At 43.1% G+C, this 26,153-nt stretch overlaps 1 protein-coding gene across 7 annotated transcripts in view; it reads left to right on the forward strand.

The window, feature by feature from the left end:
* LOC142741080 (uncharacterized) overlaps positions 1-23,949 on the forward strand; it is a 43,851-nt gene extending 19,902 nt beyond the window's left edge. For 4 of the 7 annotated variants that reach the window (XM_075850478.1, XM_075850475.1, XM_075850472.1 and 1 more), the window contains 9 exons: positions 236-286; positions 1,852-1,971; positions 5,682-5,732; positions 7,249-7,290; positions 10,175-10,210; positions 11,117-11,152; positions 21,818-21,847; positions 22,135-22,179; positions 23,749-23,949. In XM_075850478.1, coding sequence (XP_075706593.1) covers positions 236-286; positions 1,852-1,971; positions 5,682-5,732; positions 7,249-7,290; positions 10,175-10,210; positions 11,117-11,152; positions 21,818-21,847; positions 22,135-22,179; positions 23,749-23,865 — 528 coding nt within the window. In that variant the 3' untranslated portion in view covers positions 23,866-23,949. The remainder of the gene's footprint in view (positions 1-235; positions 287-1,851; positions 1,972-5,681; positions 5,733-7,248; positions 7,291-10,174; positions 10,211-11,116; positions 11,153-21,817; positions 21,848-22,134; positions 22,180-23,748) is intronic. The other 3 variants (XM_075850474.1, XM_075850476.1, XM_075850477.1) reach the window with 3 other exon arrangements.
* Positions 23,950-26,153: the final 2,204 nt, after the last annotated feature.

Consider the following 26,153-nt stretch of genomic DNA (forward strand, 5'->3'; position numbering starts at 1 on the left):
TGTGGTAATGGGGGCCTGTGGCTTAGAGCTCAGGTCACAACTGCGGCCGCTGCGACTACACCACTGGGTGTTGAGTGATATTTTTAGAATATTTTTTGAAAATTCTAAATATTTTTAGCATTTTCTTGGAATGTCTCTAAAATTTAAATAAATGGAAATAAATCAAGTTAATTTATTCATTAAAAAACATTTTTTAAGTTAAAAATAAAACTAAGTACAAACTGTTCTATTGTAGCTTCCGTCACTCTTCAGCAAGAAGTACATCCTGAGGCCTGCCGAGGACTATGTAAGTTATATCAGCAGGTAATCCTATTATTACACAGAACATCTGTAAATCCACAGAAAAAAATCTCCCCAGAATAAATTTCAACCCTCATCACACACACACACGCACACGCACGCACACGCACACGCACACACGCGTGATGTATTTTGTTTATGTAACTTAAAACTTTTTGTTTATGTAACTTAAAACTTTTTTTTTTTTTATTCAACATTTTTAGTAACTTTTTTTTTGTCCCACTAGGGGACTTAAAGGCCTGAAGCCCTGATCGCTATTCTAATACACTGCACTACATATGTAGTGCAGTGTAAAAGAGCTGTCATCTATTCACTGACAGCAAGCCTATTAGGTACCACCTGTGGACGGGGCCTAATAGGCTTCCATACTTGGCAACCAGGAGGCCATTGTTAGGCCTCCGGTTGCCATAGCAACCATCAGCACCCTTGCGATCGCATCACAGGGGTGCTGATATTGTACAAACCAACTAAATACTGCCATTACAGCAGAGTGTCAGCTTCTGAGCCTGCTCCATCACTGTCACGTACAGTTACGCGACAATGCGCTAATCCCTTGGCGGCAGAGACGTAACTGTACGTGACATGTCACCAAGGGGTTAATAATATATCTTCTATTTTCTCACATATATGGGGGTCACAGAAAATCAGTACAAGTATTAGATTGTGTTACAAACAAAATCACATTTTTTTACTGAGTTAAAGTCTCCCAATATGTCTCATGCCTTACAATGGTAACTTTGGAATAGATTATCTGAAAAGTTACAAAACTTTTTATATTGGCCCAGTTTTTAGAATTAGAAAACTAATTGCTTATAGTCATGGCTGGAGGCTGGGCATTACCTGGCACATGTACCCGCTTAGCATGTTAGAATTTGAACTGAAACTATTTGGGCCTCTGTAGATTTTTGCTGCAGCAGTCCTATCCATTCAGTTCTGCGCACATAACCCATAAATACTGTGCGGGGCAAGAATTTATTAAGACTGGTCTTCCAGTCCTAATAGGAAACCAGCGGAGTAAGATGCAGCTAAATTATTAAGAGGCACATGCTAGATTTACGCTATAATTTACACCAGTTTCTGGCAGAAATAATAGTAAATGCGTCTGGCCATTAAAAAAAAAGTGTCAAGAGCAACGAAAACAACCCAAAAGTTGAAATTTGTCACTTTTGAGCCGTTTACGATTTTTTGACGCTAGATAACAGGCGTAGAAAAGTTGTTAAATTCCACCCTATGTTTTCACATGTGATAAGAAAAAGATAATAGTTCTAGAAAATGCTACTAGTACTATTTCTATTCACACCACACATGGATCCTGCGGCAGGGTTGTTGGTGGAGTGATAGTACAGATCTACCAGGTCTGCACAGAACTTTATTCTTTTACAAGTGACTCTGTCATAAAGACGGACTGAAGACCCGACTGAAATGTAGAAGATGAGGCTCCAGATCTCTTAGTGCTCAATGTAGGAATGACTCCCTCCTTACACTTCACATATAAGAACACTACATATTTCTCCATGTTTAAATATCTTTATATACTATCTGTGTGTTCAGCAGCCAGCGACACACGAACTGCCCGCTAGAGCGGAAGACGTGGAGCCGGCAAGAGAAAAAGGCAGCGACGACATGAGCACCACGATGGCATCAGCAGTGCGGACCCGCTTCACTATAAAGGTATGTTCACACGTTGTTTAAACACTGCGGATTATACGTAACGTATTTCATTGTGGAAAATCCACAGGATATTATAGTAGCAGCAAAGTGGATGGGATTTAAACAAATCCCATCCAAACGCAGCATAAAAAGTTCACCAAAAAGACTGAAATGTACCTGTGGTGCGGTTTTTTAATCCGCAGCATGTCAATCGCTGCTTTTCTGTTGTGCATTTTCCCTATTCAATTCAATGGGGTGGTAAAACCCGCAACAAATAGAATATGTTGCAATTTTTGCAGGGGAAAAGATGCGACTCCGTAACAAAAAAAAACAAAAAAAGTGACTCTGTCATAAAGACGGACTGAAGACCTGACTGAAATGTAGAAGATGAAGCTCCAGATCTCTTACGCCTCATTCACACGACAGGGTCCGAGTGTCGGCCGGGAAAATCGGCCGTTTTGCATCCATTTTGCATCCGTTCCGATTCCGTTCCGGGCCGAGTTGCCGTTTTTACCGGCCGATTTGGACCCGATTTGAATCCGTTTTTTTCCCTGTCCGTTTTAAAATCGGATGAATTTCATTTAAAATTTGTTGCCACACACAGCTCTTTGTAGATAATGCCACAGCCCCCCTGGTAGGTAATGCCACCCAGCCCCCTGTAGGTGATGCCACCCAGCCCCCTGTAGGTGATGCCATACAGCCCCCTGTAGGTGATGCCACACAGCCCCCTGTAGGTGATGCCACACAGCCCCCTGTAGGTGATGCCACACAGCCCCCTGTAGGTAATGCCACCAAGTCCCCTGTAGGTGATGCCACCAAGCCCCCTGTAGGTGATGCCACCAAGTCCCCTGTAGGCGATGCCACCAAGCCCCCTGTAGGCGATGCCACCAAGCCCCCTGTAGGCGATGCCACCAAGCCCCCTGTAGGCGATGCCACACAGCCCCCTGTAGGCGATGCCACACAGCCCCCTGTAGGCGATGCCACCAAGTCCCCTGTAGGCGATGCCACCCAGCCCCCTGTAGGCGATGCCACCCAGCCCCCTGTAGGCGATGCCACCCAGCCCCCTGTAGGCGATGCCACCCAGCCCCCTGTAGGCGATGCCACCCAGCCCCCTGTAGGCGATGCCACCCAGCCCCCTGTAGGCGATGCCACACAGCCCCCTGTAGGTGATGCCACCAAGTCCCCTGTAGGTGATGCCACCAAGCCCCCTGTAGGTGATGCCACCCAGCCCCCTGTAGGTGATGCCACCCAGCCCCCTGTAGGTGATGCCACCCAGCCCCCTGTAGGTGATGCCACCCAGCCCCCTGTAGGTGATGCCACCAAGCCCCCTGTAGGTGATGCCACCAAGTCCCCTGTAGGTGATGCCACCAAGTCCCCTGTAGGTGATGCCACCAAGCCCCCTGTAGGCGATGCCACCAAGCCCCCTGTAGGCGATGCCACCAAGCCACCTGTAGGCGATGCCACACAGCCCCCTGTAGGCGATGCCACACAGTCCCCTGTAGGCGATGCCACACAGCCCCCTGTAGGCGATGCCACCCACCCTGCCCCCTGTAGGCGATGCCACCCACCCTGCCCCCTGTAGGTGATGCCACACAGTCCCCTGTAGGTTGCACCCATCCCCCCCCCTTTCCAGGAGAAGTCACTGACTTCAATGTCCATATATGGACAGTGTAGTCACTGACTTCTCCTGAAGAGGAATTCCCTGCCACAGGTCGGGAATTCCGCTTCAGAAGTGAGTGACGTCACTGTGTCCATATATGGACAGTGTAGTCACTCACTTCTCCAGTAGCGGAATCCCCGGCCATAGAGTCGGGGATTTCGCTGCAGAAGTGAGTCACTTCGCTGTGTCCATATATGGACAGTGTAGTCACTCACTTCTCCTGTAGCGGCATCCCCGGCCATAGAGTCGGGGATTTCGCTGCAGAAGTGCGTGACTTCGCTGTGTCCATATATGGACAGTGTAGTCACTCACTTCTCCTGTAGCGGCATCCCCGGCCATAGAGTCGGGGATTCCGCTGCAGAAGTGCGTGACTTCGCTGTGTCCATATATGGACAGTGTAGTCACTCACTTCTCCTGTAGCGGCATCCCCGGCCATAGAGTCGGGGATTCCGCTGCAGAAGTGCGTGACTTCGCTGTGTCAATATATGGACAGTGTAGTCACTCACTTCTCCTGTAGCGGCATCCCCAATCCCCAGCCGGAGATTGGGGATTCCGACTCCTACAGCGAGCAAAAAAAGATCCTCCTCCTCTCATGCACTCTGCACTGCGAGGAGGAGGAGAGAGAGTGCGCGAGCGACGGTAGACCCGGCCATCACTCGGGACACATTCCGGTGATGGCCGTGTATTACCCGGCCCCATAGACTTCTATGGGAGCCGGGCGGCCGGGCACCCGGCTGAAAATAGAGCATGTCCTATTTTTTGACGGGCGGTTTTCCCGGCCGTCAAAAAATCGGTCGTGTGAATAGCCCCATTAGGGGTCTATTATTCCTAATGCAGCCGGGTGCCGGCCGATTTATGAACGGCCGGCACCCGGCCGGGAATCCCTGTCGTGTGAATCCCGCCTTAGTGCTCAATGTAGGAATAACTCACACCTTGCACTCCACATACAGTATATAAACAAATATACACACACATGTATATGTATACATAAACATATATACATACACATAAGCATATATATATATATACACACACACACACACACACTCACACTCACACACATATATACACATATATATACACACATTTCTATACATATAAAAACTCTTACATGTTCTGAGTGATCTATGTGATATAAATGGTGCTATATCTACGCAGACTAGCCCCTATAGAAACTGGCAAGTGCGAAACTGGTCTATCATATACCAATTTTCTACAAGGGCTAGTCTGCAGAAATGCCCAGGTTTTCAACCATATAATACTGAATAGAGAGCTATAATATCTAGTCATAATGTGACATAAGAGATTTCTCTAGTGGTGCCAGGGCAGGGGCTAGTCTACCCTCACACAGAATCAGTGCGCCTCCTGTTGTGTCTGTGACTCCTCCGAGTTTATCTCCTGCTGCCTGTCCTGCATAGAATGAATGGCTCTTGCCAGTCCAGTTCTTTTCTGTTCTGTGCCTCTGGCAGTGCATGCCACCCTCCGCCAGCCCTTACAGTAAAGTCCCTAGCCACCCCTGCGCCACTAAGGCTGAGATCTGTGTTGTAGCCGATTACATGACGTCACAGCACCACAGAGCTCCTCCTAACTCCTGCTACACAAAGATGAAGAGATCACATGAGGGGACATGATGATACAACTGGGGGAGGTCTGATGTTGATGGAAGTGCTCGCAGCCTCCCCTGCAGACTGCAGTTGTGACTTTTGCTAGCACTGCGCTCGCGGTCCCCGTCATTTAAAGAGGTTTGCCCATCAGGGACATTTATGGCATATCCACAGGATATGCCATAAATGTCAGATAGATGCGGGTCCATCGCTTGGTCTACACAGTGGACAGTGTGGTAATGGGGGCCTGTGGCTTAGAGCTCAGGTCACAACTGCGGCCGCTGCGACTACACCACTGGGTGTTGAGTGATATTTTTAGAATATTTTTTGAAAATTCTAAATATTTTTAGCATTTTCTTGGAATGTCTCTAAAATTTAAATAAATGGAAATAAATCAAGTTAATTTATTCATTAAAAAACATTTTTTAAGTTAAAAATAAAACTAAGTACAAACTGTTCTATTGTAGCTTCCGTCACTCTTCAGCAAGAAGTACATCCTGAGGCCTGCCGAGGACTATGTAAGTTATATCAGCAGGTAATCCTATTATTACACAGAACATCTGTAAATCCACAGAAAAAAATCTCCCCAGAATAAATTTCAACCCTCATCACACACACACACACACACACACACACACACACACACACACACACACACACACACACACACACACACACACACACACACACACACACACGCACGCGCACACACACACACGTGATGTATATATATATATATATGTATATTTTATGTATATGTATTATATGTGTGTATATACTGTATGTATTATGTATGTATTATGTGTATATATATATATATATATATATATACACATACATGCACAACCACACACACACACACTGTATCTTTTTGACATACAGCTGCTCTGTATCCTGTATATGGAGCAGCTGTATTGTGTGCTAAGACCTGAATCCTTCAGATCCGCGGGACGGACACGTAGGATCCACCTGTAATCGATCACATCTAAGTTAGGAACCTGACGCACACAGGACCTGATGGCCACAGGATTCAGCCGCACTGTATACAGGATACAGAGCAGCTGTACCTTAAAGAGGCTCTGTCACCAGATTTTGCAACCCCTATCTGCTATTGCAGCAGATAGGCGCTGCAATGTAGATTACAGTAACGTTTTTATTTTTAAAAAACGAGCATTTTTGGCCAAGTTATGACCATTTTTGTATTTATGCAAATGAGGCTTGCAAAAGTACAACTGGGCGTGTTTAAAAGTAAAAGTACAACTGGGCGTGTATTATGTGTGTACATCGGGGCGTTTTTACTACTTTTACTAGCTGGGCGTTCTGACGAGAAGTATCATCCACTTCTCTTCAGAACGCCCAGCTTCTGACAGTGCAGACACAGCCGTGTTCTCGAGAGATCACGCTGTGACGTCACTCACAGGTCCTGCATCGTGTCGGACGAGCGAGGACACATCGGCACTAGAGGCTACAGTTGATTCTGCAGCAGCATCGGCATTTGCAGGTAAGTCGATGTAGCTACTTACCTGCAAACGCTGATGCTGCTGCAGAATCAACTGTAGCCTCTGGTGCCGATGTGTCCTCGCTCGTCTGACACGATGCAGGACCTGTGAGTGACGTCACAGATCTGCACTGCCAGAAGCTGGGCGTTCTGAAGAGAAGTGGATGATACTCCTCGTCAGAACGCCCAGCTAGTAAAAGTAGTAAAAACGCCCCGATGTACGCACATAATACACGCCCAGTTGTACTTTTACTTTTAAACCTCATTTGCATAAATACAAAAATGGTCATAACTTGGCCAAAAATGCTCGTTTTTAAAAATAAACGTTACTGTAATCTACATTGCAGCGCCTATCTGCTGCAATAGCAGATAGGGGTTGCAAAATCTGGTGACAGAGCCTCTTTAAAAGTAAAAATCATTTTTAATAAAAACTAATTATAAAATGGCACAAAACACACTGACTGACCTTTTTATAAAAAAAAAAAAAATCATTTTCAAAACGTTTAAATAGCCTTTATACAATGTTATCTTTCTAGCTCTCCAAGGATCTACAAGTGGAGGAATTTACCATGGAGAAGGTAAGAGCCTCATTTCTTGGACATCATAAAATCCTCCTAAACATGGATTGTAACATAGTAATCTCCACACAGCAGAGAATAGGAGTAAATATCCCAGAGGCCAACATGAGTGTCATGTAATTCTGCAGTGTTATTATTAGCACACGGTCTTCTACTGAAAAGTGGATATGGATTGTAGCTTCACACGGACACTGATCACAAAAATCTGTTTTGTCTACTAAGGAAATTTGTAAAGTTGCAAAATGAAGTGTAGATGAGAACTCCATACGCTCAGTTTTTTTGCTATCTTATACCCTTAACACCTTAGGGCACATTCACACGTTGCGGAATTGCTGTTGAATTCCGCTGCGGACAGTCCGCAGTGGAATTCTGCTGCAGCCGTTTTTTACATTTGTTTCTATACAATTTTTGGAAAGTTAGTTCAGACTTTGCAGAAAATAACTGTGCGGAAATTAGGCTGCGGTGCAGAATTTCCCCTCCGCAGCATGCTCATGACGTTGCGGAGAAACAGAATTTCACTGCGAATTTCAGCCTTTGCAATGCAAAAACTGAAATCTGTGCCAAGTCCGTTGTGATGTCTGCAACGTCTGAATTACCTGTCAAATATTCGTTGCGTAATTGCCCCAAATCTGCACCAATATTTGCAGCGGAAAAATTCAGCCACGATATTATGCCTCGTTTTACGCCTGAAAATAGTGCTACAATACGTCGGCAAACATCTGCCCATTCATTTGAATGGGTTTGCCGACGTAATGTGCAGACGACCTGTAATTTACGCGTCGTCGTTTGACAGCTGTCAAACGACGACGCGTAAATTGACTGCCTCGGCAAAGAATTGCAGGGTACTTCTTTGCAACGTAATTTGAGCCGTTCTTAATTGAACTCAATGAAGAGCAGCTCAAGATTTACGAGCGTCACAGACGTCTCGTATATTACGAGGAGGAGCATTTACGGTTGAAACGACGCAGCTGTTTTCTTCTGAAAACAGGCTGTCATTTCAGCCGTAAATGCCTGCTATCGTGTGAACATACCCGTAAACTGAATCACTGACAGGCAGTAAAGCTTTGGTATACGGAGGAAAGCAAAGTATTATATCAGCGTTCAGGAGATTGCATTGTGAAATCTCCTAGTGGGACTAAAATACTAATTTAAAGAAATAAAAAAAAATAATACAGTAAAAATATAACCATATTTTTGCATAAAAGGTGGTTTTAGTTTTAAGTGTAAGACGAAAATAAAAAATAAACATATATGGTAGCACCGCAAACGTACCGGCCGGAACAATAAAGTTAACACATTAATTAAACTGCATGGTGAATACCGTACAAAATTGTTAAAAAAAAACGCAAAAAAACAATGACAAAATTGAAAAAATTTCCATTCCCACCCCAAAAAATATTATGAAAGTTTATCAATAACTCCCATGTATCAATAAAAATGATAAAAAACAAGCCCACTTTTGGCTATATCGGCAGAAAAATAAAAAAAAACGTATGGTTCCTGGTATGAAGCAATGCAAAAAAACAAATAATTTTGGTTTCAAATAGTTTTTATTCTGAAAACATAAAAATCCTATACATATGTGGTATCGCCATAATCGTACCGACCCATAGAAGAAAAGGTAACGTTATTTACGCCGTTCAAATTTAAAACACGAAATACAATGCTGGAATAGCGTTTTTTTCAATTCCCTCCCATAAAAAGTTAATAAAAGTTAATCAACATATTATATGCAGCCAAAAATGGTGCCATTAGAAAAAAAAACAACTTGTTCCTCAAAAAGCAAGCCCTCATATGGCTATGTCAATGGAAAAATTAAAGACTCTTGGAATGCGAAGATGAAAAAACGAAAAATAAATCTTGGTCATTAAGACTTTAAGGGGTTAGGACTAAAGTTACCAGTCCTCTTTGAGTTTAAAGGCAATGTGCATCTTCGAAAGTAATTTTTTTATTTATTTTTTCATTAAAAAAAAAGACAGTGTGTTTGGTACAACTTTAAAATTAGTTTTTATTAAAAAATATTTTTACTTTTTGAGATACAGCTGCTTAGCATCCTGTATACAGAGCAGCTGTATCATTCGCTGAATCCTGTATCCGTCAGGTCCGTGGCACTGACGTCTTCAGTGATAGAGGGTCCTGCGTGTCTCTGACACGCAAGATCCATCTGTTATCCATCACCTGTTATCCATGTGTGTCAGAGACATGCAGGACCCGCTAACACTGAACCCATCAGGTCCACAGGACTGACAGATTCAGGTCTTGGCAGACGATATAGCTCCACTGTAAACAGGATACAAAGCATCTGTTTTTAAAAAAAGTAAAAATAATTTTTAATAAAAACTACAAAGTTGCACCAAACACACTGACTGACATTTTTATTAAAATAAATAAATCACTTTCAAAGTTTTAGACAGCCTTTAAAGTGTAACTAAATTTTCAACAAACTTCTGACATGTCATAGTGACATGTCAGAACTTTTGATTGGTGGGGGTCCGAGCACTGGGACCCCACCAATCGTTAAAAATAAGCGGCAGAAGCTTAGTTTCTGTTTGGCTTTTTCCGGAAAGCCGACATAGCGGAGTACAGGCTCATAGACTTTCTATTGAGCCCGTACTCCGCTACATCAAGTTCCGAAAAAAGCCGTACAGAAACTAAGCAGCTATGCGCTCACCGGAGTGCTTCTGCAGCTTCGTTTCAGCCATTGGTGGGGGTCTCAGTACTCGGACCACCACCAATCAAAACTTCTGACATGTCCCTATGACATGTCAGAAGTTTGTTGAACGTTTAGTTACACTTCAATTTTCCAGGAACTTCTCTAGAGCAGTACTAGATCAAAAAGACAAGAATCAATTTATTTTATGTATTTTATTCAATTTAATTACAGATGAGAGACATAGAATTGAAGATGACCGAGTACTATGTAAGTTACATAGTTACATAGTTTGTACGGTTGAAAAAAGACACATGTCCATCAAGTTCAACCAAGGGATGGGAAAGGGGAAGTAAATAATTTCTACACATAGGAGCTAATATTTTTTTGTTCTGGGAGAGTATGGTGTGCTGTTGTTTGGCATAGTAAGCAGGGTAGCCCGCTCTATGAATTATCAAGGCGTCACAAATAGGCTTCTACCTGGCTTTACACGCTGCGCCTCATGACCTACACACTATCCCTCCATGTTTCACACACTGGCACCCCATTATTCATTTATTTTTATTTATGCACCTTACTCATTACAGCGCCCTATATTTCACCCCTATTATTATCACTTGCACATACACTATTCATTTATTATTTTTTACTACACAACCCATGCACCACACGCCACTCCCCTCAAGACTAGTGGGAGTGGCTATTATTATTTAAAGCACCTGTTCACTCTCCTTCATCAGCGTTTCTGACCTCTCTGTGTCCATTTGTAAGTATGGCCTTTTTCTGTGTTTTTGTGTTATATGTCCCCTTGTTTTTATCTGTTTGGAAGCTTAGTTTCTGTTTGGCTTTTTCCGGAAAGCTGACATAGCGGAGTACAGGCTCATAGACTTTCTATTGAGCCCATACTCCGCTACATCAAGTTCCGAAAAAAGCCGAACAGAAACTAAGCAGCTATGCGCTCACTGGAGTGCTTCTGCAGCTTCGTTTCAGCCATTTGTGGGGAACTCATTGCTCGGACCCCCACCAATCAAAACTTCTGACATGTCACTATGACATGTCAGAAGTTTGTTGAACGTTTAGTTACACTTTAATTTTCCAGGAACTTCTCTAGAGCAGTACTAGATCAAAAAGACAAGAATCAATTTATTTTATGTATTTTATTCAATTTATTTACAGATGAGAGACATAGGATTGAAGATTACCGAGTACTATGTAAGTTACATAGTTACATAGTTTGTACGGTTGAAAAAAGACACATGTCCATCAAGTTCAACCAAGGCATGGGAAAGGGGAAGTAAAGAATTTCTACACATAGGAGCTAATATTTTTTTGTTCTAGGAAATTATCTAAGCCTTTTTTAAAGCCATCTACTGTCCCTGCTGTGACCAGCTCCTGCGGTAGACTATTCCATAAATTCACTGTTCTCACAGTAAAGAAGGCTTGTCGCCTCTGCATGTTGAACCTATTTTTCTCCAGACGGAGGGATTGCCCCCTTGTTTTATGAGGGGGTTTTACATGGAACAGGATTTCACCATATTTTTTGTATGTGCCATACATATATTTATATAAGTTAATCATGTCCCCCTTTAGTCATCTTTTTTCAAGGCTAAATAGGTTTAGTTCTTTTAATCTTTCCTCATAACTTAGATTCTCCATGCCCCATATTAGCTTCGTTGCTCTTCTTTGAATTTTTTCTAACTCCAGGGCATCCTTTCTATGAACTGGAGCCCAGAACTGAACTGCATATTCTAGATGAGACCTCACTAATGCTTTGTAAAGTGGTAATATTACATCCCTGTCCTGCGAGTTCATGCCTCTGTTAATACACAACAATATCTTGCTGGCCCTTGAAGCAGCTGATTGACACTGCATGCTGTTTTTAGTTTATGATTTACAAGTACACCCAGATCCTTCTCAACAAGTGACTCCCCCAGTGTAGCTCCCCCTAGGACATATGATGCATGCAGGTTGTTCGTACCCAGGTGCATAACTTTACATTTATCTACATTAAACTTCATTTGCCAAATGGACGCCCAAACACTTAGTGTGTTCAAATCAGCTTGCAATTCACGAACATCTTCCATAGACTGAACTATATTACATAGCTTGGTGTCATCTGCAAAAATAGAAATAGTGCTATTAATTCCATCCTCTATATCATTAATAAATAAGTTGAATAATAGTGGTCCCAGCACTGAACCCTGTGGTACACCACTTATAACTGGTGGCCATTCAGAGTAGGAATCATTGACCACAACTCTCTGGATACGGTCCTTGAGCCAATTCTCAATCCAATTACAAACTATACTTTCTAAACCTATAGTCCTTAATTTACCCATTAGACGTCTATGAGGGACAGTGTCAAATGCCTTTGCAAAGTCCAAAAACACTGCATCCACAGCGGCCCCTCTGTCTAGGCTTCTGCTCACCTCTTCATAAAAACAAATCAGGTTGGTTTGACAGCTTCTGTCCTTAGTAAAACCGTGCTGGCTGTCACTTATAATACTATTTTTTGTCACATAATCCTGTATATAGTCCCTCAATAGCCCCTCAAACATTTTCCCCACAATGGATGTTAAGCTTACTGGTCAATAATTACCCGGGGAAATCCTAGAGCCCTTTTTGAAAATAGGCATCACATTTGCCCTGCGCCAGTCCCTTGGTACTATACCAGTCACTAGAGAATCTCTAAATATTATGAAGAGGGGGACAGAAATAACTGAACTAAGCTCCTTAAGAACTGGGTGTAACCCATCTGGTCCCGGGGCCTTGTGTACGTTTATTTTATTTTATTTTATTTAGCTTGCAACATATCTACATTCATCCAATTCAGTATATCAACTGATATATTAACAGCACTGGCACCAACTACATCAGCTGCTCTTTCTTCTGTTGTATATACAGAGCTGAAGAACCCATTTAGTAACTCTGCCTTCTCTTGATCCCCTGTGACCAACTCCCCATTACCACTATCTAGGGGTCCCACATGTTCAGACCTTGGCTTTTTTGCATTTATATACTTGAAAATTTTTTGAGGATTTGTTTTACTATCCTTGGCCACCTGCCTTTCATTTTGTATTTTTGCTGGTTTTATTAAGCTCCTTATATTTTACAAAGGCTACAGCTGTAACCTCAGATGTCTATTTTTCAAATGCCCTTTTTTTGTCATGTATTGCCCTTGTTACAGACGGTGTAAGCCATGTGGGGTTTAATTTTAGTCGTTTATACTTGTTACCTATAGGAATAAATCTTGCACTATAATTACCCAAAGTAGATTTGAAAATCTCCCATTTATCATTTGTACCATTATTTGACATTAGTTCTTCCCAGTCTATATCCTGAATTGCAGCCCTCATCCTGGGGAAATTGGCCTTCTTAAAATTAAGTATTTTTGCCCTCCCAGCTTGTGTTTGTTTTTTACAGTATATGTAAAATATAACTATATTATGAACACTGTTACCAAGGTTTTCACGAACATTGACATTCCCAACAAGCTCTGCATTATTATAAATGACCAGATCCAACAGAGCTTCACCTCTACTCGGGTCTTCCACAAACTGGTCCATAAAATTTTCCTGCAACAGGTTGAGGAAATGTCTCCCCTTTGCAGTTGAAGCCGAACCATGACACCAATTAATATCCCGGAAATTAAAATATCCCATTATCACTACAGTACCCGCCTGTGCAGCCTGCTCCATCTGTTTATATAGCTGACCTTCCATCTCCTCAGTTATATTGGGGGGTCTATAGATTACACCAAAAGCAATTTTTTCAGTGTTTACCTCTCTTTGTAATTCCACTCACAAGGTTTCAACCTCCTCACAATCTTCACCCTCTAATGTCTCATTGACACTCACCTTCATATCGCTTCTCACATGCAGACATTCACCACCACCTTTCCTATTCGCCCTGTCTTTCTGAAACAGTGTAAAACCCTGTAGATTTACAGCCCAATCATGTGAAGAATCCAGCCATGTTTCAGCAACACCAACTATATCTATATTTTCTTCCAGTATCAAGGCCTCCAGCTCCCCCATTTTGCTAGACTTCTGGCATTTGTGAACATACACTTTATCTTGCCTTTAAATGTTTCACTTTCAGTATCAGAAATGTGATTTTTATTTTCACTGCTGTTTTGTAACTAAAGGATCTCCTTATCCTGTTGCCTAGTTCTCTCCCCACAGTCTGTTTCTCCCCCCACCAATATAGTCTGACCCCTCTCTAACCTCACTATCCCTTTATTTTCTACATTGGCCTCCCTCCTCAGCCCCAGTTTAAATACTCCGCCACCCCAGCTAGAATTCTCTCCCCCAGCACAGCGGACCCCCTTCCATTTAGGTGCAAATCATCTGCAGAATACAGACCATCCTATTAACACATAGAATATTTGTAAAGATACACACACACATATATATATATATATATATATATATATATATATATATATATATATATGTGTGTGTATATATATATATATATATATATACATACACCTCACATAAAAGCCTATGTCTGCACTCCAACAGCTGAAAGTAGGAATTAGACCTACCGGTAATTGTATTCCCAGGAGTCCATCATGACAGCACCACAGGAGGTTTCCCTCTTGACCTCTATAGGGACAGGAAGACAGAGGTTAAAAGGCCCCTCCCTCCACCCACTTGCCAGTGTTTTTCAATTACTACACCAGGATGGATGCAACCCTATTTTATTTTTAGGGGTAATGACTGACATGTTACTTGCACAAATCAGAATTTTCCTAAAGGGAGGGAATGTAAGGGTGCTGTCATGATGGACTCCTGGAAATACAATTTACCGGTAGGTCTAATTCCTCCTTTCCAGTACGTCCCTCGTGACAGCAACACAGGAGCAATACCAGATTATAATGCTCAGGGAGGGAATACAGATTGGAGGATTTTGCGGCCAAAACTTAAATCCGTATCTGACAGAACATCTAGCCTAAAATGTCTGCAAAACGTACGATGGCTCGACCAAGTGGCATCTCTGCAGATTTGGTCCATAGAGGCTTCTCTTCTTCCTGCTCAGTATGCCGAAACTGCTCTCGTTGCATGAGCTTTTATGCCTTGGGGGGCACAGAGTCCTTGGGACTTGTACGCTACTTGTATGGTAGTTTTCACCCATCTTGCTAGAGAGCTTTTTGAAGCTTTCTTTCCTTTATTCTTTCCACCATATAAGACAAATAGATTTTTATCCTGTCTCCAAGAGGAGGTTCTATCCATATACTAAAGACTTGTTCGTCTCACATCCAAGCAATGGAACTTTTCTTCTTGTTGGTCTTTTGGGTCTGGACAAAAGGAAGATAGAATTATTTATTGGTCTCTATGGAAGGCAGTAGGCACTTGTGGAATAAAAGAAGGGTCTAGCTTTAGAATGATCTTGTTTTCTTGAATTTTTAGGTAAGGTTCTATGATCGAAAGAGATTGGATTTCTCCAAACCTTCTTGCTGATCTAATAGCGACTAAAAATGCAGATTTTAGCGTAAAAAATGTTATATCAATTGAGTCGATGGGCTCAAAAGGAGGATCACAAAGAGCCGTTAGAACTATATTCAAATCCCTGGCAGGTACCGATTTCTTTAGGGATGGTTTTAATTTAGAAATTTTTTTGTGTGAATCTTATGATCCACTATGTTCAGCTAGGGGAGTATTGAAAAAAATAGCTTACAGCTGAAATTTGTACCTTTAAGGAACTAGGGCTAAGCCATTTTTTTAATCCTGATTGTAAAAAATGTAGGATTTTTGCGATGTTAGGAAAAAAGTGGTCTGGTCCAGGATCTTCATACCAGGAACAGAATTTCTTCCAAATTTTTCGATAGATTTTTGAGGTAACTTCTTTATGGCTTAATAAAATAGTTGAAATTACCTCGTCTGACAGACCATGGTTCCTCAGGATCTGCCTTTCAGGATCCATGCTGACAACTTCAGAGTTTCTACTCCTTAAAAAAGTAAGGGACCTTGGGAGAGAAGGCTCTTTTTGACTGGGAGCAGGATAGGGTCTTCCAATGCCAGGTACTTTAGGATTGGAAACCATTTTCTCTTTGCCCAATAAGGAAGAATGATGATGACTTTTGTCAATTCCTCCTGAATTTTTCTTAACACCACTGGAATTAGAGGAAATGGAGGAGAGGCATAGGCCAGATTCATGTCCCAGGGTTGGGACAATGCAACCGCTCCCCAATGGGTTCTCTCTGAGATCCAGAAAGCAGAATGCTTCTACCTGGGAGTTTTTTCTTGTGGTGAATAGTTCCACTTGAGGATAACCCCATTTTTGGGTTAGGAACTGGAAAACTGCCAGGGGACCATTCCCCTGCATCTATTTTCTTCCGGCTCAGGAAGTCTGCTAAGCCTTTCACGTGGACTGCGGAAACCGACATAACATTTTCTTCTGCCCAACTGATGGCGAAGAAAGGATACTGCAGTTGTGCTGTCCGATAGGACTCTTACATGCATCCCTTTTATGATGGGCATAGCTTTTATGAATGTTTCCCATACGGCTTTTAGTTCTCTGTGGTTTAAAAACGTAATCTTCACCTGAGGAGGCCACGTGCCCTAAAACTGTTTGTCTTGGACCACGGACCCCCAGCCTTGTTTGCTGGCATCTGTGGTTATTACCACATAAGGAGAAGTTTTCCATGGGACCCCTTTGTTTATGTTGTTTGAGCAGAGCCACCAGTGGAGAGATGATTTCACTGTCTCGAGAAACCAAATTTTTTAATTCAAGGACTTTTGTTTTCGATTCCACTGGGATAGAATTAGATTCTGTAAGGTTTGGGAGTAGAATTGGCTCCACGGAATGGACTGTATGCAAGACGTCATCAAACCTAACATCCGCATTCCTTCTCTTATGTAACAGGTGTCTTTTTCACAAAATTTTCTCACGTCAGTCTGTAGATGAAATGGTTTCTCCCGTGGAAGGAAGGAATGTTGGGGGGAGGAATCTAACAATAGTACTAGTACCTTCTGTTTCTGGGGAGGAAGACTTTTCGAAGTATATTATCCATCCCAATTTCTGTAGTAGGGTAAGAACCTGTAACCGATGGTTATTTAGTATAGAGTATCCGCTACCAGTAGGAAATCGTCTAGTTATGGGATGATAACTATGTCTTGACTCCTTAAAAACGCCATAATCTCTACCAGAATTTTTGTAAATACTCTGGGGGCAGAGGAAATGCCAAAGGGGAGACAAACAAATTTGGAGTGAAGAATGGAAGGACTGTCCTGAATCGCGAATCTGAGGAATCTTTGGTAGGCTGGGTGGAAAGGGACGTGATAGTAAGCATCTTTTAAATCTATCGTACACATTGAAGCTTCTTGGTTTATCAGTGGAGTAGTCGATCAGATAGACTCCATCTTGAACCTGCGATATTTCACCCATTTGTTCAATATTTTCAGGTTGATGATAGTCCTGTAAGAACCATTTTTTTTTTGGCCCAAAAATTTTTTGAGTAGTGGCCCTTGTTTCTTTGTGCGGTACCAGAGCAATCGCCTTTAGTTGTGGAAGTTTCTGGATGTCCAAGATGAGAAATTGATGGCGATTTCTTAATTGGTACATGGTTAGTTGAAATTTCCCTGGTGGAAGAGAGGAGATTTCTATTTTGTACCCATCTTTGATAATTTGTAGAACCTAAGGGTTCTGGATATTTTGGTCCACCTGGTTTAAAAGTGTAGGAGTCTTCCTCCTACACTTCTGGCGTCATTGCTTTGAGGGCTGGAATGAGTTGTTGGGGTAGAGAAGATATCCCCGACCTCTTCGATCTTTGGGCTAACTCCAGCGGCCCGAATTTCCTTTACCTCTGTAGTTTGGTTGTTGGCGAAACTTACGAAATTGAGTAGTCTTTTTGGGTTTCTTCTCGAAACCCCTTCTTCCGATCTGTTGCGGTTTCGAACATATTGTCTAGGAGAGGCCCAAAAGTCAAAGATCCTGTGAAGGGAATGGAGTAAAGCTTGTTTTTAGATTTCGTGTCTCCTGACCACATCTTGAGCCACAATGCTCTTCTAGCAGCGTTGGATAGAGCCCCATTCCTGGATGCAAATCTGACCGATTCGGCTAATGCGTCTACCAAAAACCCTGTTGCCATTTTTAGTAAAGGTAGAGATTCCAATATATCTTCTCTTGAAGTTTTCATCATTAAATGGGCCTCGAGTTGGCTCAACCAAATAAACATCGATCTTGCGACAGACGTAGCAGCGACATTTGTAGAAATTAATGCGTATGAAAATTCCCAGGCTCTTTTCAGCAGCCCTTCTGCTTTTCGGTGCATGGTATTTTTTAACTGAGAGGAATCTTCAAAGAGGATTGCCTTTTTTTAGCAACTCTAGCCACCAGGACGTCAACTTTTGGGACTTCATCCCAAGGTTTTGTGTCTTCTGGATCAAAAAGAAGTCTGTTTTTGAATTCTCTTGAAATGAAGAGACTCCTTTCAGAATCCTCCAATTCCGCCATAATCATTTTTATTCACAGGGAAAACTTTAGTTTTCCTTTCTGTAAGGCCCCTGCACATCTTATCCAAGACGGTATGGGGTTGGTTTTCTTCTGGGATATCCATTATTTCCCTAATAGCCTGGATTAAGGTATAGGACATGTCAGAAGAGAAGTAAAATATCTTCTCCTGTGTGGATGAGGTTGAAGGTAACAGTTCTTCCCCTTCTTCCAATTCACCTTCCAATAAATAATAACATTCTTGTTCAGAGTCAGAACCCTGATAAGATGGGCACCATATTTGCTCTACTTCTATTTTGGTTTCTTTGCACGGGAGTACGACAGAATTTCTTGAGGAGAGGCAAGGGAGGCTACAGACTGATTCAATTCCTCACAAATAATAGCCCTCAGCTCAGACATAAACGTGAGTTGCTCTTCTTTCAGTAGTTTTGTGATACAATCCTGACAACTGTTTCTTATGTTATTCTAGCTATTTTTTAACTTGCTTTTTAAGGTCTGTTTGTCTCTGGAAGGATTCTTTATCCTAGAGACACAAAAGGCAGATAAAGCAAACCTTATTTCATTCGGAGTCATCCCCTTAACCCCCAAGGGTGAGACTGGAATTCCATCAGAACGAGGCAGTTCCATCACCGCACCAAGCATATAATCCAATATCCAACTCAAAAGATATATAATATAAACTGTAAATATCCACGTTAGTGTTATTAGCTCCAACACATACCTGTGCGTGTCCCTTTATACATCGGTGTTTAGAATTTTCCCGTCTTGCAAGATGGCCGCAGACCGGAAGTAGCCGGATGTAAATTCTGGTGACACGGCTACTCCCGAGATGCCAAGGTTACTTCCGGTGTTCCAAATATATGGAGCTTCCAGTCTCCGAGTGGGTCCTCGCGGTTTTCGGCTCAAAGCCGTATTTGGGAGTCCTGAACCTGCACGCAATAAGAATCCAGCCTAGGATCTATAAAGGTTAGCGCTTTGGTTCGGTAAGCTAAAGGACCTGTCATATGAAAGGTGTTAGCCTAGGCCAGGGGTGGGCAAACTTTTTGACTCGCGGGCCACAATGGGTTCTAAAATTTGACAGAGGGGCCGGGCCAGGAGCATTTGGAGGGAGTGTTTGGGCCGGATATACTAAAGCATTAAATGTAGTGTGTGCAAACCTCATAGCACAGTAAGAACACTACAACCCAATTTATTAACTGTCTTTCAAATGTGAAAAATAGCCCTTATCAGTTAATAAATTTGTCTCAAGGAATATGCAAGATATGGCATTTACATACTATTTCGCAGATACTGGGAGGAGGAAATGTAAATAGATTAAAATAACATACGCACTGTGATTTATCAAGAAAAAAGTTCTGTTGACTCTGTAAATTAGCTGCCAACCTCTGAGCAGTAGCCGCCCGTTCTTGTGTTGACTGCTTGCTAGCATAGTTTGCATGCTTCGTGGCAAAGTGACGGCTGATATTGTACTCTTTGAAAACCGAAGGGCTTAATGGTGACGTGAAACGAAGTGAAAATTAAAGTGAAATAAAGAGAAATACGCGCCACATTAACCCCTTAATGACCGGGCCATTTTGCACGTTAATGACCAAGGATTATTTTTTGTTTTTTCATGGTCGCATTCCAAGAGTCGTAACTTTTTTTTTATTACGTCGACATAGCCGTATAAGGGCTTGTTTTTTGCGGGACGAGTTGTATTTTGTAATTGCACCATTTTTAGATGCTTACAATATATTGATTAACTTTTATTAACTTTATTTTAGGAGAGAATTGAAAATAAGCAGCTATTCCAGCATTAATTTTCACGTTATAAATTTATGCCCTTTACTATGCAGCATAAATAACATGTTACCTTTATTCTACGGGTCGGCACGATTACGAGGATACCAAATATGTAAAGGTTTTATATGTTTTCCTATGTTTGCACAATAAAAACCCTTTTAGAAAAAAATTACTTGTTTTTGCATCGCCGCGTTCCAAGAGCCGTCATTTTTTTATTTTTCCGTCGATGTGACCGTATGTGGGCTTGATTTTTGCGGGCCAATGCGTAGTTTTCATTAGTACTATTTTGGGGTACATAGGACTTATAGATTAACTTTTATTTTATTTTTTATGGGGGGAATGGGAGAAAAGAGAGAATTTTGCCGTTGTTTTTTGCGGGTTTTTTGGACGCCGTACATCCGGCGGTTTCATTAATGTGTTCATTTTATTGGTCAAGTTGTTATGATCGCGGGGATACCATATATGTGTATGTGTTATTTGTTTTGACACTTTTACTGAATAAAACCACTTTTTGGGCAAAAAAAGTAGTTTTATTTGATTTTGACTGTAATTATTTTATTTTTTTTCAACAAACTTTATTTAACTGATTGACATTTTTTTTTTAAGTCCCACCAGGGGACTTCACTATGCGATGTGCCGATCGCATATATAATGCTTTGGTATACTTAGTATACCAAAGCATTATTGCCTGTCAGTGTAAAACTGACAGGCAACCTGTTAGGTCATGCCTCCGGCATAGCCAAACAGGCAGTTGCGGAAGACAGACCTGGGGGTCTTTGTTAGACCCCCGGCTGTCATGGAAACCCGACGGCGACCCGCGATTTGTTTGCGGGGGCGCCGATCGGGTGACAGAGGGAGCTCCCTCCCTCTGTCAAACACATTAGATGCCGCTGTCACTATTGACAGCGGCATTTAATGGGTTAAACTGCCGGAATCGGAGCGCGCTTCGATTCCGGCAGTTGCAGCAGGAGCCAGGCTGTGTATAACAGCCGTGCTCCTGCCGCTGATCGCGTGGGTACACTGGCAGTACCCGCGCCATCACAGGACGGATATATCCGTCCTCCTGCGCGAACTAGCAGCTGCTGAGGACGGATATATCCGTCCTTCGGCGTTAAGGACAACGGTCAATGTGTTTTGAGTGCGCCATCTATTGGGAAAACGTGGGCATTGCAGGGAAAGGGGAAAAAAAAGGAGGTTTTTACTATGATTTGGACAAGTTCGGCGGGCCGGATTAAAAAGCCTAACGGGCCGTATGTGGCCCGCGGGCCATAGTTTGCCCATGTCTGGCCTAGGCACATAGGGGGAATAGAAGGAGAAGTTCACTGACTCCCCGATCTTGCCCCCTGCCTGAATTTTCTAGTACCGATCTCTCTCTGCACCTGACCCTGTAGGGACAGGAAGAAGACTGGAAAATGGGTGGAGGGAGGGGCCTTATAACCTCTCTGTCTTCCTGTCCCTTAGGAGGTCAAGAGCGCAATCTCCTTTGGTGCTGTCATGAGGGACGTACTGGAAAAGTAGATTTATCACAGTAACTGCTTTAACAGCACAAATGCCCCCCTCCCCCACCACACATATATATAAAAGAATTAAAAGAAAATGATATGGTAGAATTATATTTTATTTCTTTCCTTCTACAAGGATAAAGATGCAGAAGATCCTGAGGACGGGGTAAGAGCCTCACTGTTACTATTACTAGATAGACATAACATAAATTTCACAGCACAGAATAACATTAAACATCTCAGTGCCCAACCAGAGGGTCTATAATTCTGCAAAATATTGTTCAGAAGGAGTTTTCCATAGATAAATCTACAGGTAGGATTATTCAGTACTGACAGCAGAGCGTGAGAAAGAACCTTAAATGGGTGAACATGGCATTCACAAGAAAAATAGGAAATGAAATGTAACATTATTATATAACCCAGAAAAACTAATTATTACCTGTTCTGTTGTAGCCGATCTACATGAAGCTGGACGACGGCATAAAGATCCCGGAAGATGTAAGTGATGTCAGCAGATAATGGTATTACTTTATGAAGATTCACAACTTCTCTACATATTAACCTGACATTAAATTCTTTATATTCACATCATAATAAACCAAAAACCTACTTATTACTGGAAATAGCGCTCACAATGTCTCTGACAGATTCCTTACATATATCACACTCAGCATTTATGCATTCTTAACATTATCTGTTACATTTAAATGTGTAGTCCTGGGTTTCATAGATATCATTGACTCCCTAGCTTATAGACGGGCCGGCCTTAGATTAACCCTTTCCCATCGCTTTTTATGTCAGGACAGGGTATTTAAAAATGGCGCCCACTTAGAAGCCCAGCAGGTGCCATAGACCCTGGGTCTCTGTTGTGTTTCACAGCAGGGGCCCAGTGGCAATGCTTACTATCAGAGACATCTCTGATTGCAAGCATTTAACCCTTCAGATGCTCGGGTCAGATGTGACCACCGCCATCTGAGGGGTTTTCAACTTTCACTTCCTGTTTGTGGCCGGTCACTGTCTCCTGTGTGGCGACATTGCGGGAGCCGGTGTGTTCCTATAGCAGTCGAGAACCTTGTAAACGCTCCCAGTCCTGCTATAGGAAAATTTGCACTGATGCAATTAAGCAATGTACTGATTTTGCAGTAGATTTCAATACAGTGATAGTGCAGTCTATGGCATAAATGATCTACTGGCTATATAAAAAAACAAAATAAACAAAGTTTTGAAAAAAGGAGTGGGGAGCGATAAGTGATGGTGGCTGTTATGTATTGAATTTGATTTGCATAGCTGAATAAATAAGCTTCAGATTCTTTCTACTGTAGAAGTTTTCATTTTGCTTTCTTTGAGATATTAGTATAAATAGCTCAGCGTTCTGCACATTTAACATTAAATGCAAAGGAAACGGCATTCTAAATTATTTCCTAACGTACTGTTATTTAATAGGCAATAGCCACTCCCATAAACCTGCTATAAACACCCACACAACCCGTAGGTGCTTTTTTCTTGCGTTGCAGTTCCGCGTGACATCCGTGTACGGTGCGCGTCTGCGTTTTTTACGCGCATATGTCATCCGTATGTCACGCGTTTTTTACGTCAGCAAAAAAAAACTGAAGGAGGTGGTTTTCTTTTTCTCATCATTTCGTTAGCAACTGTTGTGTAAATCACGGACAGCACACGGGTGACCTTCGTGTGCTGTCCGTGATTTTCACGCACCCATTGACTTCAATGGTTGCGTGATGCGCAAGAAACGCACAACAAAGGAAATGCAGTAAGTTTCACGCAGCGGACACACGCTGCGTGAAAAACACTGACTGTCTAAATGGCCCCATTGAATTGCATAGGTCCATGTGACGTCCGTTGTTTTAACGCGCGTAACACAGACGTGAAATACGCTGGTGTGAATAAGGCCTAAAGCTAACCCTGCATATAGAGATGCACTAGCATCCCTACAGAAATAAACTACATTATACATAGCTATTATCACTGTTAGGCTCCAAAATCAATACACATGGGGGAGTTCAGTGTACAGAACATACGGTCTTTGAAATTGCTTCATTTTGTTCACAGGAACCAGCAGAACCATCTGAAGAAGAGGAAACACAAAGCTGCGCCTGGTTCTGCATTCCAGCATTTCTGATCGTCAGAAGAGCAAGGGCCAGGATTGCGTCCTTCTTCAGGGTGTAAAGGGAATCTTCGGTCTGAGAGGAATCTGGGGTCTGGGATGGAGGGCAGGCATCGGTAGACAGGGGTGGAGGGCAGGCATCTGGGGTCAGGGATGGTGGGCAGGCATCTGGGGTCAGGGATGGTGGGCGGGCATCTGGGGTCAGGGATTGAGGACGCGTATCTAGGTCAGGGATGGAGGGCGGGCATCGGGGTCAGGGAAAGAGGGCGGGCATTTGGGGTCAGGTATAGAGGGCAGTCATCTGGAGTCAGGGATGGAGGGCAGGCACCTGGGGTCAGGGATGCAGGATGGGCATCTAGATCAGGGTTTGATGGCGGGCATCGGGGTCAGGTATAGAGGGCAGGCATTTGGGTCAGGGATGGAGGGCAGGTATCTGGGGTCAGGGATGGAGGGCATCAGGAAGGAAATCTGGCATCAGAGAGGGAGGGCATCGGGAGTCAGAGAGAGAGAGTGTCAGGCGTCAGAAAGGGAGGGCGTCAGGCGTCAGACAGAAGGGCGTCAGGAAGGAAATCCGGCGTCAGAGAGGGAGGGCATCAGGAAGGAAATCTGGCGTCAAAGAGTGCATCAGGAAGGAAATCCGACGTCAGAGAGTGAGGGCGTCAGGACAGAACTCCGGCGTCAGAGAGGGAGGGTGTCAGTAAGGAAATCTGGTGTCCGAAAGGAAGGACGGAAATCCGGCGTCAGGGAGGGAGGACGTCAGGAAGTTAATCCGGCATCAGAATGAGAGGGCGTCAGGAAGGAAATCCTGACGACCTCAATCTCTGACGCCGGAGTTCTGTCCTGACGCCCTCACTCTCTGACGTCGGATTTCCTACCTGACACCCTCTTTGACGCCAGATTTCCTTTCCGACGCCCTCCCTCTCTGACGCCGGATTTCCTTCCTGACGCTCTCCCTCTCTGACGCCAGATTTCCTTCCTTACGCCCTTCCTCTCGGACGCGAGATTTCCTTCCTGACGCCTTTCCTCCCTGACGCCGGATTACTATCCTGACGTTCTCCCTCTCTGACGGACGCCGGATTTCCTTACTGATGCCCTCCCTCTTTGACGCCGGATTTCCTTCCTGACGCCCTTCCTCTCTGACGCCAGATTTCCTTCCTTACGCCTTCACTCTCTGACGCCTGACACCCTTCATCTCTGGCGCCCTCCCTCTCTGACGCCGGATTTCCTTCCTGACGCCCTCACTCTCTGATGCCAGATTTCCTTCCTGACGACCTCAATCTCTGACGCCGGATTTCCTTCCTGACGCCCTCTCATTCTGACGCCGGATTTCCTTCCTGACGCCCTCTCATTCTGATGCCGGATTAACTTCCTGACGTCCTCCCTCCCTGACGCCGGATTTCTGTCTTTCCTTTCTGACGCCGGATTTTCTTACTGACACCCTCCCTCTCTGACGCCGGAATTCTGTCCTGACGCCCTCACGTCGGATTTCCTTCCTGTTAAAAAAGTATTAGCAATAGGGCCCCATCCAGTGTTATCACTGCAGTGAACCAGGGAGTAGCCGATCGCCAGTACTTGGGGTCAGGAAGGAATTTTTTTTCCCCCACATGGGGGTTATGTTTCGCCTTCCTCTGGTTCACACCTCTTTTATTGCAGTAAATTCTATAAATTGTCCTGGATGGTTTAGGTAGGTAGTTATAATAGGTATTAATAAAACCTATTTTAATTTACTTATTGTGTCCGTGTCATCTTTTCTCTGTGATAGGTGTGAAATCACCTGAACGATTTGGTAATAAATTGTAAATTCCTGCTGTCTGTTACTTCTAAAAAAAAATAACATTAACATAAATATACCAAAATCCCTTCAGTCTGGTACAGAACAGTCCACAGAAGCGGATTATCTGGAGTCTGAGAAAAGTAAACATAAAGGAACGGGCATAACAAGAACTTTATGGGACCTGAGCCCCTTCTCACTTGTGTCACGCATTATGCATCTTACCCCTGGATAATAACCCCTCCTGAAATAAGGACCTGGAAACCATTATGATCTGTGGTGTATATGGTACAGTATCTGGTCTAAGGTGAGTAGTCCATATGGTTTGACAATTAAAACAAACCATCACCATGGTTGACATGTAAAGCTGAGTAAAAGACACGTTTCTTCTCTTACCACTGGCTTTGGATTCCTGAATGATCCTATGTCTCCTTCCTATAAAAGATTACAATAGAATGAGTATGTGGGTTATTGCTTTATAAATGTATTGTGTGAAGTCAAGGCCGGTCTTGAGTTATGTGGTGACCGGTGGAGAAATATTCCCTCCCCCGCCACCAACTAAAAATGGTGGACATTGCT

The sequence above is a fragment of the Rhinoderma darwinii genome, chromosome 2 (genome assembly GCF_050947455.1).
Source record: "Rhinoderma darwinii isolate aRhiDar2 chromosome 2, aRhiDar2.hap1, whole genome shotgun sequence".
In the NCBI taxonomy this organism is placed as follows: Eukaryota; Metazoa; Chordata; class Amphibia; order Anura; family Rhinodermatidae; genus Rhinoderma; species Rhinoderma darwinii.